This window comes from Amborella trichopoda, chromosome 3 (assembly GCF_054954075.1).
Source record: "Amborella trichopoda isolate Santa Cruz 75 chromosome 3, AtrichopodaSantaCruz75HAP2 v2.0, whole genome shotgun sequence".
In the NCBI taxonomy this organism is placed as follows: domain Eukaryota; kingdom Viridiplantae; phylum Streptophyta; class Magnoliopsida; order Amborellales; family Amborellaceae; genus Amborella; species Amborella trichopoda.
Window position 1 is genome coordinate 59196631 of NC_142338.1, and position 17352 is coordinate 59213982.

The window sequence follows — 17352 nt, forward strand, 5'->3', positions numbered from 1 at the left end:
TTGATGATCACAACTAGCTAAGCTAAAATTTAGGTCCTCATTCACATATAGGGTGTCCAATTCCCTTGTACATTATGGATCATGTTTATTTTGTCTGAAACTTTGATTGTGTAACATGAATGTTTTAAAACTCGGATTAGAGGGGCAGATCATTTACCCATAGACCTGTGTTGGATTGTTGGATATGTGATTTGAATTGGGTCTAGATTGTTCCGAATAGGTGATCTACAAAAATATTTTTTTAAAAATGAAATAAAATAAAAATTAAAATCGTATTTTATGGGATGGGCTGTAGAGGAGACGTAAGAAAACATTAGACTTAAAGTTTTTTTTTTTTTACATCCATGTATCTCAAGGTCGAGATGATCAGATTTAACATTTTTTCAACTTCGAAACAACTTCTTCTAGTGAATTTTTGATTTGCGCTTTAATTTGATTGTTTAGGGCCACAATTTAATATAATTGTTTTCCAAAAATAATATAGATTATTATATTTAGGGTGTGGTTTCTATAAGGTTGCAACCTTAAATAATCCAATTAAGGCGCACCTTCGAATTCTATCATAACATGCAATTTTGGTGTAAAAACTTATTAGGATTATCTGAAAAATCTATTTTTACATCTAATTATAAAATTTTAAACTCAAAAAATAGTTAAAATCAAGTTGATCTATAAAATTATGAAAATCTTGAAAATGGACAATGTAGATAATATGTTGTAAGATGCACTATTTGTGGAACTCAAAATCTTTTTTATTTATAATATTCGTACTTAATGTCAATATTATCAGTTAAAATGATCAATTAAAAGGTTTTTCAACATCAAAACAACATTTTTGATGGATTTTTGAGGTGCATATGTAATTCTACATTTTAATGTTGTAACCTTATATAAAATTTTTCCTTATATATATATATATATATATATATATATATATATATATATATATATATATATATATATATATATGGATGATCCGATATAGCTCTTAAACGGCTAAAGAACTCAAAATTTGAATTTTAGAAATAAAATAAGGAAAAGTGTTTTGTGGGTCAAGGGAAACAATACTACATTTGCATCCATGTTAAAGATGGATTTAAATTGGTGGTTCCTCAAAAAAATAAAATAATATCAAAGGCAAATCAAAATAAATAAATAAATCAATAGGGCATTTCAGTCTTATTTGGCTGGAGCAATTTTGCAGCATATGCTCCCGCGGGAGCACGACATAGTTGGGATCGAGTTTTAGATTTTTCACACGGCGGGGGAAAGATCTCGACCGTACTCATTTCATGCTGGTGAATATAAAAAATATGAATTACCGCGCGACCCATTCTCTGGTGCCCGCTGGAGCATATTGTGTGTATGCTCCCTCGCTAGAGAATCCCATTCGGCAAGTTTTGTTTGGGCTAAAATTTTGGGAACGATATAAGAATGAATATATAATTATTTAAAAAAATTTAATTTTGAGTTTTATAGCACTCAGTCATCAGTTATTTTAGTACATAAAATATTTTAAGTTTTTTAATTGAAATATTCTCTGGATTGACCTAAAAGGCAATTTTTTAGAGGGAGTAAATACATTGTACACTCGAGCGGGAATTCGACTCGGAAATCGCATGTCCCATCTGGGAACAAACCTGTCTCTGCATTCTCATTTTTGTACTTCCTCTCTCTAACAACGTTATCTTTCTCTCTCTAAACGTGGAAATGGAGGAAACCCTTGGGGAAGAAGTTCGGAACTATGGTGGTACAGAGATAGCCCCAGCTCTCATAGCAGTTCATCCAAACGAAGAGTCCATTGTAGTAGCAGTCGGTCCTGAGCTCCGAGTTTATGATTTTAAGTGAGTCTCTCTCTCTAGATTTTCGCTTACTTCCTCTGATTTACAGTAAGTTTCTCTCTCTAGATGTCTATCTTTTTACTTCTTGTGGTTTCCAGTAAGTATCTATCTGAGCATCCAATCCATGATTACCGATTGTTTTCCTTCTAGATCACCTTGTGCTCTATCAATATACTATTTCAATTTAAGTTTCATCAGTTTTTGAAAATTTCATGAACAAATTTGTGCTCGATTCCTAGAGAGTATCGCATTAGCAATTTTCTAGTACTTAGTCCTGGATTTTTTTTCTTTTTTGGACTTGAACCCGCTTATTCTGTACTAATTTGGTGTGATCTTATTAGATTAGTTAATCTGGATATGAGTCAAAGGGTTATCTGCTATAGGATCGATAAGATGGGTTTTGGCAATGTAAATATCTCAAACTTCTCTTTATTAGGGTTATTAGAATGCTGGCTTGTGTTTCTGAGTTTTTCATAAAACAAATCGTAATTTAGCATTTGTGATTCAGGGTATAGGGGATTTTTCTTCTATTAGTTAACGGTGTGTAGGATTTCTGGGTTCTGGGGAAATAAACATTTCAAAGTTTGGTGAACCTGGGTCTTTATGCAATGGAATAAAAAGTTATCAGTGCAATTGAAAACCATGGTTATACTGCCATCCATTTTTGTTCCAGGACGAATTCTGACTAATTCTATTGCAGGAGTTTGTGGAAATGGTTATTGATCTGTATTGTAGTTCGAGTTCTTATGGTCATTGATATAGTGGAATGGTGGAATAGGATTTGTGTAGCTGACCCCAAATAGTTGGGATAAGGCTTAGGTGATGATGATGATGTTTTTAGTTTGAGTTTTGATAACCATTTTATATAGTTATTTCAAGAGTTATGGTTTTAGTTCGAATTTTTATAAGCATTTTAAGTGGTCTTTCTAGAATTATGTTTTTCTATCTACTATCCAAAACTCCCTACACGTGGGATTGATAGCATGGAAACAAAGAAAGGACCTAATGGATGGTTGGAGTGTGATGTTTGCTGGGTTTCCAAGGTTTCCAGGATCAGTTTGAAGATGTCATATTAATAGGGTTCAAGCATAACTTCATACTTATTATCAATCTATTTCACTGGAACGGGAACTTGTAGAAGATGGGCCTATATATTATGTGGATTTAAGTTCCAGTCTTCTCTGAGCATTGACCACTTAGGTGGTTGTGTACTCACTACTCATTCCTTCCTACTCAAATCAAATTTTTCTCAAGTGAACTTTTGTTGAGAAGATGTGCATTGTTTCATTTGAGAAGTAAATTTTGTGCAGCATTGACTGGTCATCTTTTTTTTTTTTTTTTTTGATAATCATACATTCATGCAATTTCGGTTTCTAGAATTTCAATTTGAGCAAGGAATATGGTTTTACAACATAATCCTTATTGGGATGTGGATCAGGTAGCTCAGTCAAAGCTTTGCACTCAAAATTTTACTAGAATTATGCTTTCTTTTTTTACGGGGTTCTTTTGGACGATCCTAGCAAAGTAGACAAATATCCGTGCTTCTCTCTCTAGGAGGAGATATGTTTATTTATGTTCTTCCTTCTCCCAAAAGGAATTTGTATTGGTTACTCTGTATTATGCAGTTAATCTGGAAAGGTTGGTTGTTTCCTGTGGATGTCTTTTATGCGTGTTTGATAATCAGGAGAAAGACCTAAATCCCAATTGGCATGCCATCAAACATATACAACACTTTTAAGGTTTTCTGTGTCTCTAAAGGAATTAAAATTATGACTGCTTGCCACATGCTTTCATCATTCTATTGGCAGATTATACCAGTAATCTACGTCATTGTTCTTTTCGTTTTATTCTATTCATATTATATAGATATTAGCAGGAATAATAGAATATCATCATTTGTGAAATTGTGTATATCTATCATCATTTATTCAAATGAAGCAATGGATTCGGTGGCACCGATAGGTGGGCTGGCTATGTGCAGCGCAGACCCAATACGGCACCTTTTAGTATATACCACAATGCTGTGTCATGGTTATCTCAGACTTTTGGAAGTCTTTTTTCCCCCCCCCCCCTTACTTTTTGGTTTGTGACAGTCGTTGGTTAGATCGATTCAGCTGATACAATGGCTTCTTGATGATGCATTGGACTACTTGAGTGTTAAAAATCCTGCTTTCTTGCTTGTCTATGGGAATTTCAGCACTTTGGATCATTTGTTAGTATGGGGTTTTTGTGTTCATTTGTCCTATATATTTGCTATTTGCATCACTCAATTTTTTCTCCATCAAAATTGTATGTTACTATGAATTCAACAGGAAGATAAATTCTCATTTTAATTATCTGCAGCGGAGTTTGATGTAGTCACCTCTTATGCTTTAATTGGTGTTACTATTTTCTTTTCTTATTGAAATCACTGTATTTCTTTTGTTATTTTTTTTCCCACAGAGGAGATTGTCCAATTACTTTGCAGGATGCCACTGATAGCCCTTCTCATATAGATGCTCTTAGAGCAATTTGCTTCGGTGCAAAAGGGAGGTTTTTTGTCTCTGCAGGTGATGACAAACGGGTCAAGGTTTGGAGCACAAATTCTTGGCATTGTATGACAACTGTGTAAGTTCTATTAACTCTTCCAAGTCAATATAATATTATTAGAATGTTTGTTTGTATTGTTCACCTTTGTGTAAGTGTGAATGCTGTGTATTCTTCATTTTCTTTAATGTTCTGGCCTCTTAACAATAAATCAAGAATATTCGCTTTTTCTGGCCATTGAAATTTTTTTCGACCTTGGGCAATATGCTTTTCAGTAACAAGAATATCCCCTCCTGAAAAGTTTGTTTTTTCGTGTGCATGTCTTTCTTTGCCCCGCTTCTTTCTTTATCATTAGCTTAATCCTTGCTTGTATCTCTTTGTACAGGTATGCTGAAAAGAGAGTAAGCGCTGCTGCTTTCAGCCATGATGGGAGGTTTCTTACTTTTGCAGACAAGTTTGGAGTTGTGTGGATTGCCTCTATAGAAATTACTGAGGAAGGTCATGTTTCACATACAAAGACTGCCAACCCACTTCTTGGTCACTACTGTAGCATCATCACGGGCCTGGTTAGACTTCCAATCTCACTTGTTTATGTCATTTACTTATTTGTCTCATTTACTCCTTGTCCTTGGAAACTAAGTTTGGATCAATGATTCAATGCTATGCCCACTTATTGTACTGTTATTTGTTAGTGGTGGTCTAAAATAGAGTATGAGATGCCTTTCTATGTATCATGCCTGTTTTTTTTTTTATATGTTCGTAAAATGCTGGACATGGATATGGAATCGGTTATGAAGTATCAATGCATCATACGTTTCTGCTAAATGAACCGCCTCTTTTGAAAAAATGTTCGATACAAGGTTTCCTGCTAGCTCTGAATATTTGATCAAATGGTTGATGGGATAATGGGTTGGTTGTGCTTACTTTATACTCACAAGCTTTACTATCCTAATAATTCTTAATGCTGAATCTTTTGTTTGCCAATGTAGTGATCTCATCTCTTTTCCTCTTTACACAGGAATTCTCTCCAGATGGAAAGTTAATTGCCAGCGCGGATCGTGATTTTAAAATTCGTGTGCGCATTCTTTTTTTAGCTGTTTAGTGACTTGTGTTTCTTTTTCTTTATTTTGTCCTTTTTTTTGGTTAGTTAGAACCAGTGCTCAAAAGAACGAATCTAGCCGACTAGTCGGTCCCGGCCTGATCCGCCTAGTCGGACCGATTGCGACTAAATTGCCATTAGTGCCCCGATTTTTACTGAAAAATGTAATTTGGGTAAATAATCCCAAAACATCCAAAAAAATTGTAAAAAATGTTTAAAATTTACATGTATTGTTTTTTTACATTGTCACATAAAATAAGCAAAACAAAAAAATATCATAGGAATAATTGTGTTTTGGAGAAAATTTCTAGTATACGCCTAATGATGGTTACTTAGCCATATCAATGTACAAGTCGGGCTTGGGCTTGATTAGTTAGCTGTTGCCATTTAGCAGTGCTACATCTCAAGTTTGATACCTACTGCTGAACTGCCCAAGGAAAAAAAAAATGGGTTGACCTATTTATTCGGCCAAAAAAAAAGGTAGGACATCTTCAAAGCAATGGTCATACTTTGGTCGCATACTAGTAGATATTGAATCCTGAATGAAGATACCAACAATTGAATTGATAAAATAAATCTAATAAAATCATTGACACAAGCTATTTGTATGCAAGACTGTCTGTCTTTGATATAAGAATATTGTCATCATCCCTAGCCGTTAGACGAGAAATTGGTAGGCTAAGGGCATGCCGCAAAATTAACGAAACTTTTTCTTTGACTTTGAGGGTAGTTAAAGGTATGCCTCCTAGTCAACCCATTTTGTATCTAATGGCTAGGGGTGATTGTGACCATCCTGTACAAAAAGTATTCGTTTTTATTGCATACTTAAATAAGGAATTTTTTTTTATAAGGTTGAGGCCCTAAACAATCAAATTAAAGCTCATCTCAATCACTAGAAAAGGTCGTTTCGATGCTCAAAAATCCTCAAATCGATCATCTCGACCTCAAGATATATAAACATGAGAAAAACTTGATTTCTTGTCTCGGAAATAGTGCATCATGTAATGCGTTTTCTGGTTTGTTAATTTTCAAGATTTTCAAGTGTTCATAGATCTGCTCGATCTAAATTATTTTTCAAGCTTTAAATTTTGTAATTAGATATAAAAATAAAATTTCTGGCCATCTAAAAGATTTCTAGTACTGAAACATCTTTCGATACTATTTGAAGGTGTGCCTTACTTTGATTGTTTAGGGCCTCAGCCTTATACAAACCACACCCCTTAAAACCAATAAAGGAGAAAGTTCATTTAAGGGCGAGGCCCTTAACAATAAAAATAAGGCGCATCTCAAAACTCCAATAGAAAAGGTTATTTCGATGCCCAAAAATCCTCAAATCAAATCATCTTGACCTCAAGATGTATAGACATGAGAAAAAATGGATTCCAAGTTTTGAAAATAGTCCATCTTGTAATGTGTTTTTAGACCGTCAATTTTCAAGATTTTTCAAGTGTTCATAGATTTTTCTCTGTAACAATGCACAAATCAGGCGATCTTTATAACAAATCACTGATTAGTGCACAAATCGGCAGATTTGTGTCGATTAGTACTAAGTAGTACAGTAAATTGGCCGATTAGTGCACTATATGAAAATTTCAGAATGCATAACCTTTGGAACTCAGGCCAACTCAGGATCGGGCAGTAACCGATCCCGATCTAGTCGGCTGCTTATTGAACAATCAGCTGATCTTTTGATCACTGGTTAGAACTGCTACAATCAGGAGTTATTATTTGATTAACCCAATGTCTTTGTTGGCAGGTCAGTGTATTTCCTAGATGCCCTCTAAATGGTGCTTATGCAATACAGAGCTTCTGCCTTGGGCATACAGAGTGCGCTTCTTACATACCCTGAGCTTTTTGCCAAATTATCATGCTACTTCAGTCCAGCGATTATATGCTTGCCTATTTTAATTAAGATCAGGAAAGTGATAGTCTTTGTGTAGTGTAAAAATGTAGTGTAAAAAAAGAAAATATTTCCTCTCAAAGTCGTGGATTATTTGCTTAATACAAATCTTGAGAGAGATTGTCACTTCTTTCTTAATAATATTGTTTTCATCATTTTTTACCTTTCAAAAAGATAAAAATGTTGTCTGCAGTAGAATAGTGACGTTTTTGTCTGGCATTTCATTGGTCATGATGGGAATTTACAAAAAATGACATCTCTACTCTAGAATTACATTGTGCTTTTTATGCCATAGTTTATCATATGTAACACTTTATGAGGTGATGAGGATCACATGGGCAATGGTTATTACATTTTATAAGTTATGGTCTTATGGATGCTCTAAAAAATTCCAATTAGGCTTCTGCCTCTCTTTGGAAATTGCATGATGAAGTTGATTATTGTGCTTTAAAAGAAAGGGCCATTGGAGCAAAACATAGCAGGAAAACTAAGCGTTGTGTTAAAATTTCAGAGTTATATTAATCAGTTGATGTTGATACACAATTATGTTCCTATTGGCAGCTTTGTATCATGCATCACCTTCATTTGCTCTTCAGATAGCAATAAGGCCTTTCTTATATCTGGAAGTGGTGATTCAACTGTGGGTATATCTCAAACTTAAGTTGTGGTTTTCCATGTTGGAATAATCTAACCATACAAGGAATGGACGATAAATTTTCTAATTTTCTTTGCAGGTTCGCCTCTGGGATCCCATTTCCGGAAACCTTCTCGACACCTGTGAAATTGGCTTAAAGGTAATACTTCCCTTTCTGCATCACCAATGAAAAGGATAAAGAAAGAACTCTCTCTACATCCCTGGTGTAATTTTTCCATAGAAGTTCTGTATACAAAGCTTTTGTATTCTGAAGGTGGGGCGAGTGGGTTCTAGTGGAGATGAGGAGGCTTGTCATCCTGCAGTAACAGATTTATGTGCATCACCAGATGGTTCATTGGTTGCAGTTGGAGTGCAAAGGCAAGTGCTTTAATTGTTTCCTTGTGCAAATTGTGAAAAAGAACCTGTGTTTCTCAAATTAAGCCTCTCAATTGCCTCAATAATGTTGTTTAGAATTTCAGACCGAGTGGACAAGCTGGTCCCAATTCAAACTGCTATGTCTGGTCAGAGTTTACCTAATGGGGTCAAGGCTAGTCAGGCCTCTTGTTCAGACCTGTTTCTAACTCATCTTAGGAAATGAATCCTAAATATTTTTTAGGTTTTTTGTACTTAAGAAAATATCTATGCTCCTGAGTTTACAGAAGCATTAATCTAAGACTACATTGTGCCCTACAAGAAAATTGAGGGGGCAAACCAAGCAGTCTATCACCTCTGAATGGCCCTTTAAGTTTGTTATATGAATAGAAAACAAAACCCACACCCCAACCAATCTTTCAATGCTTGGACTGAACCTTTGCTTGGTTAATAGAGCATAAATAAGGTCGACAGTGAATTATCCAGATTCCAAAAATAAATGAATGGGGGAAGATTCTTTCTGATTTATTCAGTTATTGTTGCTTGGGCATAGCAATCTTAACCATTCTTCCAATTCTTATTGCATATTACATACTATAGATGGAGCTATGATACTTATTTTAGATGGAATTATAATTATGTTATCTTGAGTTTCTCATCCTCGTTTGATACTGTCTTTTTTTAATGTAGTTTGCGTGGAGTGATGCTTTTGAGCTGTGACCATCACAAAGAATATCTCCTGGTCATCAAGGTGAGGGTTCTTAAACCCAACAAAGGGTGTGCGCGTGCATGTGCTCCTAAACCTAAGGGCCTGTTTGGGTAATGGATTTTTTTTAAGGCATGGATTCCTAATATCTTGGATATTGTCAAAATCCACCGTTTGGATTGTTTAATGATTAGGATGCTTAAAATCAGAAATATAAAAAACATGAAAATAAGACCTATATTCCCATGATTCATTTTCACACCAAAACCTGTTTTTTTGCATTTCTAAAGCCCATGGATTTCACTCAATGGCTCCCTCGACCCGAAACATAGGCAACATTTGGTAGGTATGAAAATTTTAGAAAGAGAAAGTACCTAAATTTTTTAAAGAGAAAACTATCTCAAAAGTTTTATAAAGAAAAACTATCTCAAATTTCAACTTTTAGAGAACGTATGATAAAATTTTAGAAAGATAACATATTAAAATTTTAGAGTACCAAAATTTTTTAGAGAGATGAACTATCTCAAAATTTTAGAGAGAGAAACTATCTCAAATTTTAACTTTAAGAAAGAGAAAGTATGTTAAAATTTTAGAGAGAGAAAGTACAAATTTTTTAGAGATAAACTCTCTCAAAATTTTAAAGAGGGAAACTATCATATTTTAGAGAAAGAAAGTACATGCAAATTTTTGGAGAGAAACTATCTCAATTTTTTAGAGAAAGAAACTATTTCAAAAATTTTAGAGAGAGAAACAATATCAAATTTTAGAGAGTACCTAAAAAGTTTTATAATAGAAACTATCTCAAAAAAATTTAGAGAGAGAAGCTATATCAAATCTTAAGTTTTAGAGAGAGAAAGTATTATTAAAATTGTTGAGAGAGAAGGTATTCTTAAACTTTTAGAGGGAAACTATTATAAATTTTAGAAAGAGAAACGGCCATAAAAAAATTTAGAGAGAAAAATGTCTTGTTTTTTAGAGAGAGAAATTATCTCGAATTTTGAGTTTTAGAGAGAAACTATCTCGAATTTTGAATTTGAGAAAGAAAAAATATATTAAAATTTTTGATATAGAAATCATATCAAAGTTTAGAGAGAGAAACTACCTAAATTTTTTTACAGAGAAACTATCTTAAAATTTTTGGAGGGGGAAACTATCGCAATTTATGTTTTAGAGAGAAAAAGTATATTAAAATTTTCTAGTGATAAACTATATCTAATTTTAAATAGAGAAAGTACATCAAATTTTTAGAGAGAAAAATTATCTCAAAATTTTTTAGAGTGAAAGTATCTCAATTTTTAAACTTTAGAGAGAGAAAGTATATCAAAGTCTAGAGAGACACCATATCAAATTTTAAAGAGCAACTATTTCAAAATTTTAGAGGGAGAAACTATCTCAACCTTGAAGTTTTAGAGAGCATCTTAAAATTTAAGAGAGTAACTATGTCAAATTTTAAAGAGAGAAAGCACATAATTTTTTTTGGAAAAAGAAACTATCACTTAAGTTTTAGATAGAAATTATCTCATAATTTAGCTTTTAGAAAGAGAAAGTATATTAAAATTTGAGAGAATAACTATATCATATTTTAGAGATAGAAACTACTTAAAAAAATGTTCAGAGAGAAACTATCTCAAAATTATTGAAACGGGGAACTATCTCAAGTTTTAAGTTTTAGAGAGAGAATTTTAAAATTTTAGAAAGAGAAACTAAATTAAATTTTATAGAGTAAAGCACTTAAAAATTTTAGAGAGAGAAGTTATCTCAAAAATTTTAGATTGACAATTTCAAATTTTAAATTTTGGATAGAAAGTATATTAAATGTTAGAGAGACATATCATATCAAATTTTAGAGAGAGAAACTATCTTAAAATTTTTATAGATATACTATCTTAAATTTCGAGTTTTAGAGAGAGAAAATATATAAAAATTTTAGATAGAGAGAAGTTGTATCAAGTTTTGCTACCGAATAATGGATATAAAAGTGATGGCAAGGAATCCATGAATTTCGTATGGTTTATCCAAAGAAGCGATTTGAGGAATCCACGACAAATATCGTTAGATATTGGAAATCTATAGATTTCTTTGGATTTCAAATATCTAAGATTCCTAATTTCCTCTTATGCCTTAATAATTGTTTTTGGGTAAAATTTGAAATTTTGAAACTGACACGTCTGAGAGCCCGAGGGATTTCGAGTTTTCAGACTTCCTCCCATGCTGACACGACAAATATCCTCCCTTGTTGTAGACCGTAACTACTTCCACGATTTTCACTCCCACTTGCCTCAGCATGGGTCACCCTACAAAGCAAATTTGGATGGTTGCTGGAGCATCCGATTTTTCGTCTGAAAATGGCCCGAGTGTAGCCAAAGCCACCGGAAAACCCATTGTGTTTGTGAGCATAAAGGTGGTTAGTATATCAGAAAATAGGGAAGTAGCAATTGTTTTGGAGGGAAAAGGCATGGCAGGTGGAGAGAAGCTGCTAAACTGTTTGCAGGGTGAGATTGGTGTTGGTGAGGAGGCTGCTTTGGCTGCAGAGGCTGCAAATGCTGCCCTGAGAAACCTGCTAATAAAGAGGCAGTATCCCGTGGAAAAGCGAGAGCTTAGGAAAAGGAATCGGAATGATAATAAGGTCAAGAAGCGTTGAGAGAGAGAGAGACTTTTTGGTTTTTGCTGCCAACTTCTCAATTTAGAAAGATTTTCAGGTAAGATAGGTGACAGCATTGGTATTTTCAATAGGTTTCTCCTACCGCCATAGCAGTTCACCATGTATGCATTATGTTCTGTAAACCATTTTGTTGCCGAGTGTAGCTTTTTATTCAGACTTAAAGATTGAGAAACAATCAATCGGTTGGAGAGCCTTAAGCTTTGGCTGTTATTGGATACAACTAATTGCTTTATTATATTTCGTTTGGTGGAGGACTGCACCACTTGAAATTTGTATTTAATAACGTTTTCCCTGATTTCAGTTTTATTTTAGACCGAGAAAGTGGTGGATAAATAAATATATATTGTATTAGTATCTTTCTCTCTCACACACACACAATGTGCCAATGTTAAATATATTAGTAATGTATTAATTAGATTGTTAATCTGTTGTGGAACGGATGTGTAGCACTGTATTGACATAATCTAGATGATTTATAAATAGCAAATATGGGTTTTTAAGTAGCATGCTTTTGTGATTGTGCAATTATTCATTCAAATCATCCACTATCTACTGGAAAAGAGCAGTTAGCAGAATTTTCATTGTTCTCTTTCTAGATTAAGAAAAATTAATCAAAGAGGCTGCTTATATGCATGTGTTTTTGTCTTCAGGTTATTTTCTAAGGAAACCTTGCTATGTGGGAAAATTTTATATGCGAGCCCTCTCAGATGTTTGATCTCATTGGATGGCTTCAATTAAATGTCATACATAAGCACTATTTTATATTTAAAGGAAAAAATTTATATAACGATGCTACCATATAATGTAGAACTATGGATGCCCTTCAAAAATCTACAGGTGCCCCCCAAAAATCGATTGGAAAAAGTAGTTTTAATGTTGAAAAACCTTTTGATTGATCATCTTGATATTGAGATGTATCACTATGAAAAATAAAAAGATTTTAAATCTTAGAAATAGTGTATTTTACAACATATTATCTATACCGTCAATTTTCAAGATTTTCATATGTTTAGATATCTATTTGATTTTAACCATTTTTGAAATTTTAAATTTTATAATTAGATATAAAATTGGATTTTGAGATAATCCTAGTGACATTTTATATCAAAATTATAGACCATGACAAAATTTGAAGGCGCACTTGACCTCTACACCTACGGAAGCATCTGTATGCAAACTGCACCCATATTTAAATTGTTTCTACATATCATATTGACACAAATTTGGGGGCATTCATCCGTGCCTAGAAAAAATATGTAAAGAATGTTTTCAATACTTTGAATTGTAAAATTCTCTCTCAAAAAAAAGAATGTTTTAAATAAAATAAAACGAGCAAGCTACCCTGAAAGTTTTAATGGTAATTTGGCCATTTTATATTGCCAAGATATTTTTTTATATTATTTTTAAGAAAACTTTTGTATAAGGGGTTAATCTTATACTGTAAAAGTAAGGTGCACCTGAAAAACCCCTTGAAAAATGTTGTTTTGTCTCTATAAAATTCTCTATTTGAGGATATTGACCTCGATATATATAGATTTGACAGAAAAAAACATGAATTTTAAAAATCTAAAAAGTAGTATATCTTGTAACACATTATCTAGACCGACAAATTTTAAAATTTCATGTGCTCTTAGGTCTGCTAGATTCATTTTTGGAGCTTTTAATTTCATTCTAGGGGTGAATAATAGAGTTTTAAGCCATGATAAGAGTTTTAGCCCTAAAATACATCTTTTAATGAGATTTTGGGTTCATGTGGCTTTTAAAAGCCTTATGAGTGTGTAATGAAAAATATTTACTATACAGGAACATAAATTCAGTGGGAGTGTGGTCCCTCGAAGACCATACTAAGTAAATGATATTTACGAATAACGGACTATGCTTGACAATCTAGGCCAGTCGGTTGGAAAACTCAAGGAACCTGGGCATAAAAAATAAACCGAGAAAGGTTTTTGGGTTAGTCCTTGATGAGGTCGGAGGTTATGCCTAGATGAGTGAGCCGAGGGACTGTGTGACCCTTGTGTGTGATGGTAGGCCTACAGAGACGGGCGCCAAAACCTCATCCATGTTCCATCATACGACATGTATATAAATTGATCATTCGGGAAAGCTTGATATCCACATTTGGGTGAAGAAAATGCATGTGCGAGAGATACCTCTATGCGCCATAGAGTTGTGGTCGCATCAGGTCATGGTGACTTTGACTTGTCTCTAGGGGAGGACCTGTAATCCACAAACTGGGATTGCGACTCCTTGGCTCGTCGCTCAGACTTTGGTGACCTGCTTATGAGCCCCTGCTTGGACTGTGGGTCATGGGAAATACTGGGTCGGTTCGATAAAACAAGTGTGGTCTGTAGTCCACAGTTGAAGGTGAAGTACCCCGTGATCGTTGATTGAATTCCTGAACCATATGGATCCACTTTCCATCATATTAATTTAAGTGTGTTGATTTTATTATTAAATTATTTTAGATTTATTATTTGAATTTTGTTAAGTCATTTGATATTTTAGGACTTATAAAAATGAAGTTATTAATTTACAAAGTTATAATGTTTTAAAATTTATTTTTAAAATATTTATTAAAAAAAAAATACATAGGGGCCATAGTGTACATGGGCCCACCATGTGGGTATTAGGTGGGGCCCCACATACCATACATGGGTGGCACGCCCCACCCTTGGATACCTTATCTTGTTTTTGTCTTCAAGTTTGTTAAAAATGGTAACTACATCTTGTAGCATGTGGTCAAATGTTGATAAGAAAATATTGACCATATCTTATTTTGATTATTGAAGGAATATCTTGACTTGATATAATTGAATTATTCTTGTGAAAAATATGAGATGGAATATGCAATTTATGGTATGCACTATATCTTTAATGGATTTAATTTATTTAAATATATTGATGGGAAAATGATTTAAAGAAAAGGGATAATGGTTCACTTCCATAATGTTGATGGCCCCTCTATAGAATTGATGGCTCATATCTCTCACCCCTCAAGTCACATTGATCAACGGTCCATACTTTATCTCAAAAAAGAAGCAAATTATGCAAACTCTAGACTTAAATTTCACTATAAATAGGGGTGCTCTCCCCTTATCTCAACACGCCCCTCTCGCTCCCTACTCTCTTATTTTCTCTCTCTACTCTCTCTCTCTCTCTCTCCTAAAAGGGACCCTAAGGGGTATGGCCAACATAGAGACTCTCTCTCTCTCGCATAATCTAATCTAAGGGTTGAGAAAATTAAGTTTGAGTCTAATTATTTTGAAGTTAGGGTTTTGTAGAGATTTAAGGGTCGTTACCTAGTTTGGCCGAAATTAGCTTTCTTGGTTCGAGATTGAAGCTAGATCGCTGATCCCACACCATTGGATGTGGTGACTCGATATGGGGTGTAAAAAGCCCGACTGAGATAATCTCCGACATCTTTTCTTTTAATCGTTTGTTATTTTATTTTATATTCTTAAGCACAGTATTAGGTTGTATGAATAACATCAAGTAGTTGAGATTTATTTTATTGATGTGTTATTTATTTTTTAGAATTTCTATTGTTTGTAATAAGACCACCTGTGAGTGATCTTGTTGCCAAAAGTATAAGGGGTGATTATTATTAAAAAATAAATAAATAAAATTGTATTTCCCCGGTATAAGATTACATAGGTCTTTCTTTTATTGATATCCGTGCTAGCTTTACTTGATTGCCATTAGGAGTCCTTTTTTTTTTTTTTTTTTTTTTTTTGAGAATATAAAATAATAGCTGCTCGTACCTTCATCTCTGAAAACCGAAAGGTTTGATGGGACCAACTTTGCTTCATGGAAAAAAAAAATCAAATTTGTGCTTTATAAAGAAAACTTGTATAAGATACTCTTTGAAGATCGACCTCATCATCCAACTGATGACTCATATCAAATAATCAAAGATGAGTACGGCAACTGGAAGAGGAGGAACTTGAGATGCAAACACATTCTTTTATGTGTCATGACTGACTCGTATGCTTCTGAGTACGAGTCAATCTATACTGCAAGTGAGATTTTTGATAAACTTGAAAGAGAGTATGCTGAACCCTCTCTCATGAAGCTAACTATGGCTTGAGAATGTAAAATGATTTAAAAATGGTAGAAGGTACCAAGTTTGCAGATCATGTGCACGTGTTTCGTGCGCTAGTAAGAGATTTGGAAGATACAGGCATAAAGCCCAATGAATCTATGTAAGTGATTCATTGAATGAATTCTCTTCCTAATTCATGAGAAACTTTCATATCTTCCATCTCTGTTAGAAGAAAGGCACTAAAATTGAAGGAACTCATCACGACCATCAAATCTGAAGAATAAAGCAGGAGTTCAAGACAAACCCCAAAGGATGCTGTGCATATGGTAAAATTTCATCCATCTTTTAAATTTAAGAAAGGAAAGGGAAGAAATACTTTTGAGAAGAAAATATATTTCAAAAGAAGAGATTTTGGAAATAAGGGAGTAAAGAGAGAGACTCGAACTTGTTTCATTTGCAATAAGGTGGGTCACATAACCAATAATTGTCGGTCCAAAAAATCTGGTGGAACTAACAAGGAATTGACATGTGTGGTTTTCGAGTCCATGCTAACTGACCCCAAGGAAGCTTCTTGGTGTCTTGACTTGGGAGCTACGGCTCATGTCACAATTACCAAAGAAGGTTACCGTTCTTTCACTCCCATGGGGCTAGGACATCAGTATATTTATATGAGAGGAAATCAGAAAACTAATGTACTTGAAGTTGGAGATTTTGAGAAGAAACTAAAGAGTGGGAGCACATTGATCTTAAAACAAGCACTATATGCTAATGATATGAGGAAGTGCTTGGTTTCGCTTCTTAAGATGTCTATTGCTGGATTCATAACCACTTTCATTGGGGAGAAAGTGGTGGTCAAGAAGGGGAAAGATGTGATCATGACTGGACGACTTGTAGACAGACTAACGTTGCTTATGTTTCGTCCCCTAATGAATTAGATGCTACCCTATGGCATATAAGGTTATGACACATTAATATCAAACGAATGGAAAGATTAAAAAGGAACGAGATTCTTCATAATTATAAGGGAGATTTATCGAAAGTGTGCAAGTCTTGTGTGCAAGAAAAACTAATAAAGAAAAATACCACCAAGGCAAAAAAAGCTACTAGCGTATTGAAAATCATTCATAGTGACATATGTGGACCTATGAATGTGACCACCAAAAGTGAAAAAAGATATTTTATCTCTTTTATAGATGATCACTCTCGATATGACCATGTGTACCTTATTCATGTAAAATCAGAAGCCCTAGAAAAATTCAAAGAATATAAAGCCCTAGTAGAGAATCAAACCAACCTGAAAATTAAAATCCTTAGAACCGATAGAGGGGGGGAATATTCATCTGACATTTTCAAAGAATTGTGCATTAAAAATGGGATCATACTTCAGTACACCATGCCTTATACTTCTGAACAAAATGTCGTAGATGAGAGAAAGAATAGAACCTTAGTGGAAATAGTAAGGAGTATGATGGCGCATGCAAATATCTCATTGGAGTTTTGGGGAGAAGCCGTATTAACGACATGTTACATCCTTAACCGGAGCAAAAACTACGCCATTTACTCCTCA

General features: G+C 34.0%; 1 protein-coding gene across 4 annotated transcripts; it reads left to right on the top strand.

Moving 5' to 3' along the window:
• Positions 1-1486: 1486 nt before the first annotated feature.
• Positions 1487-12009, top strand: TRM82 (Transducin/WD40 repeat-like superfamily protein). Of its 4 annotated transcripts, none has more exons than XR_016051991.1 (10): positions 1487-1844; positions 4284-4448; positions 4753-4933; positions 5386-5442; positions 7223-7293; positions 7928-8010; positions 8101-8160; positions 8275-8378; positions 9063-9123; positions 11321-12009. XR_016051991.1 is itself a non-coding variant. In XM_011623368.3 (10 exons), exons 1-10 carry the CDS (start codon positions 1711-1713, stop codon positions 11717-11719), a joined length of 1311 nt encoding a protein of 436 aa, XP_011621670.3. In that variant the 5' UTR covers positions 1487-1710; the 3' UTR covers positions 11720-12009. The 4 variants fall into 4 exon arrangements, 3 of the variants coding, with proteins under 3 accessions (XP_011621670.3, XP_088717926.1, XP_088717927.1); XM_011623368.3 differs by having other exon boundaries at positions 7928-8006; XM_088861800.1 differs by lacking the exon at positions 1487-1844 and having other exon boundaries at positions 4361-4448.
• Positions 12010-17352: the final 5343 nt, after the last annotated feature.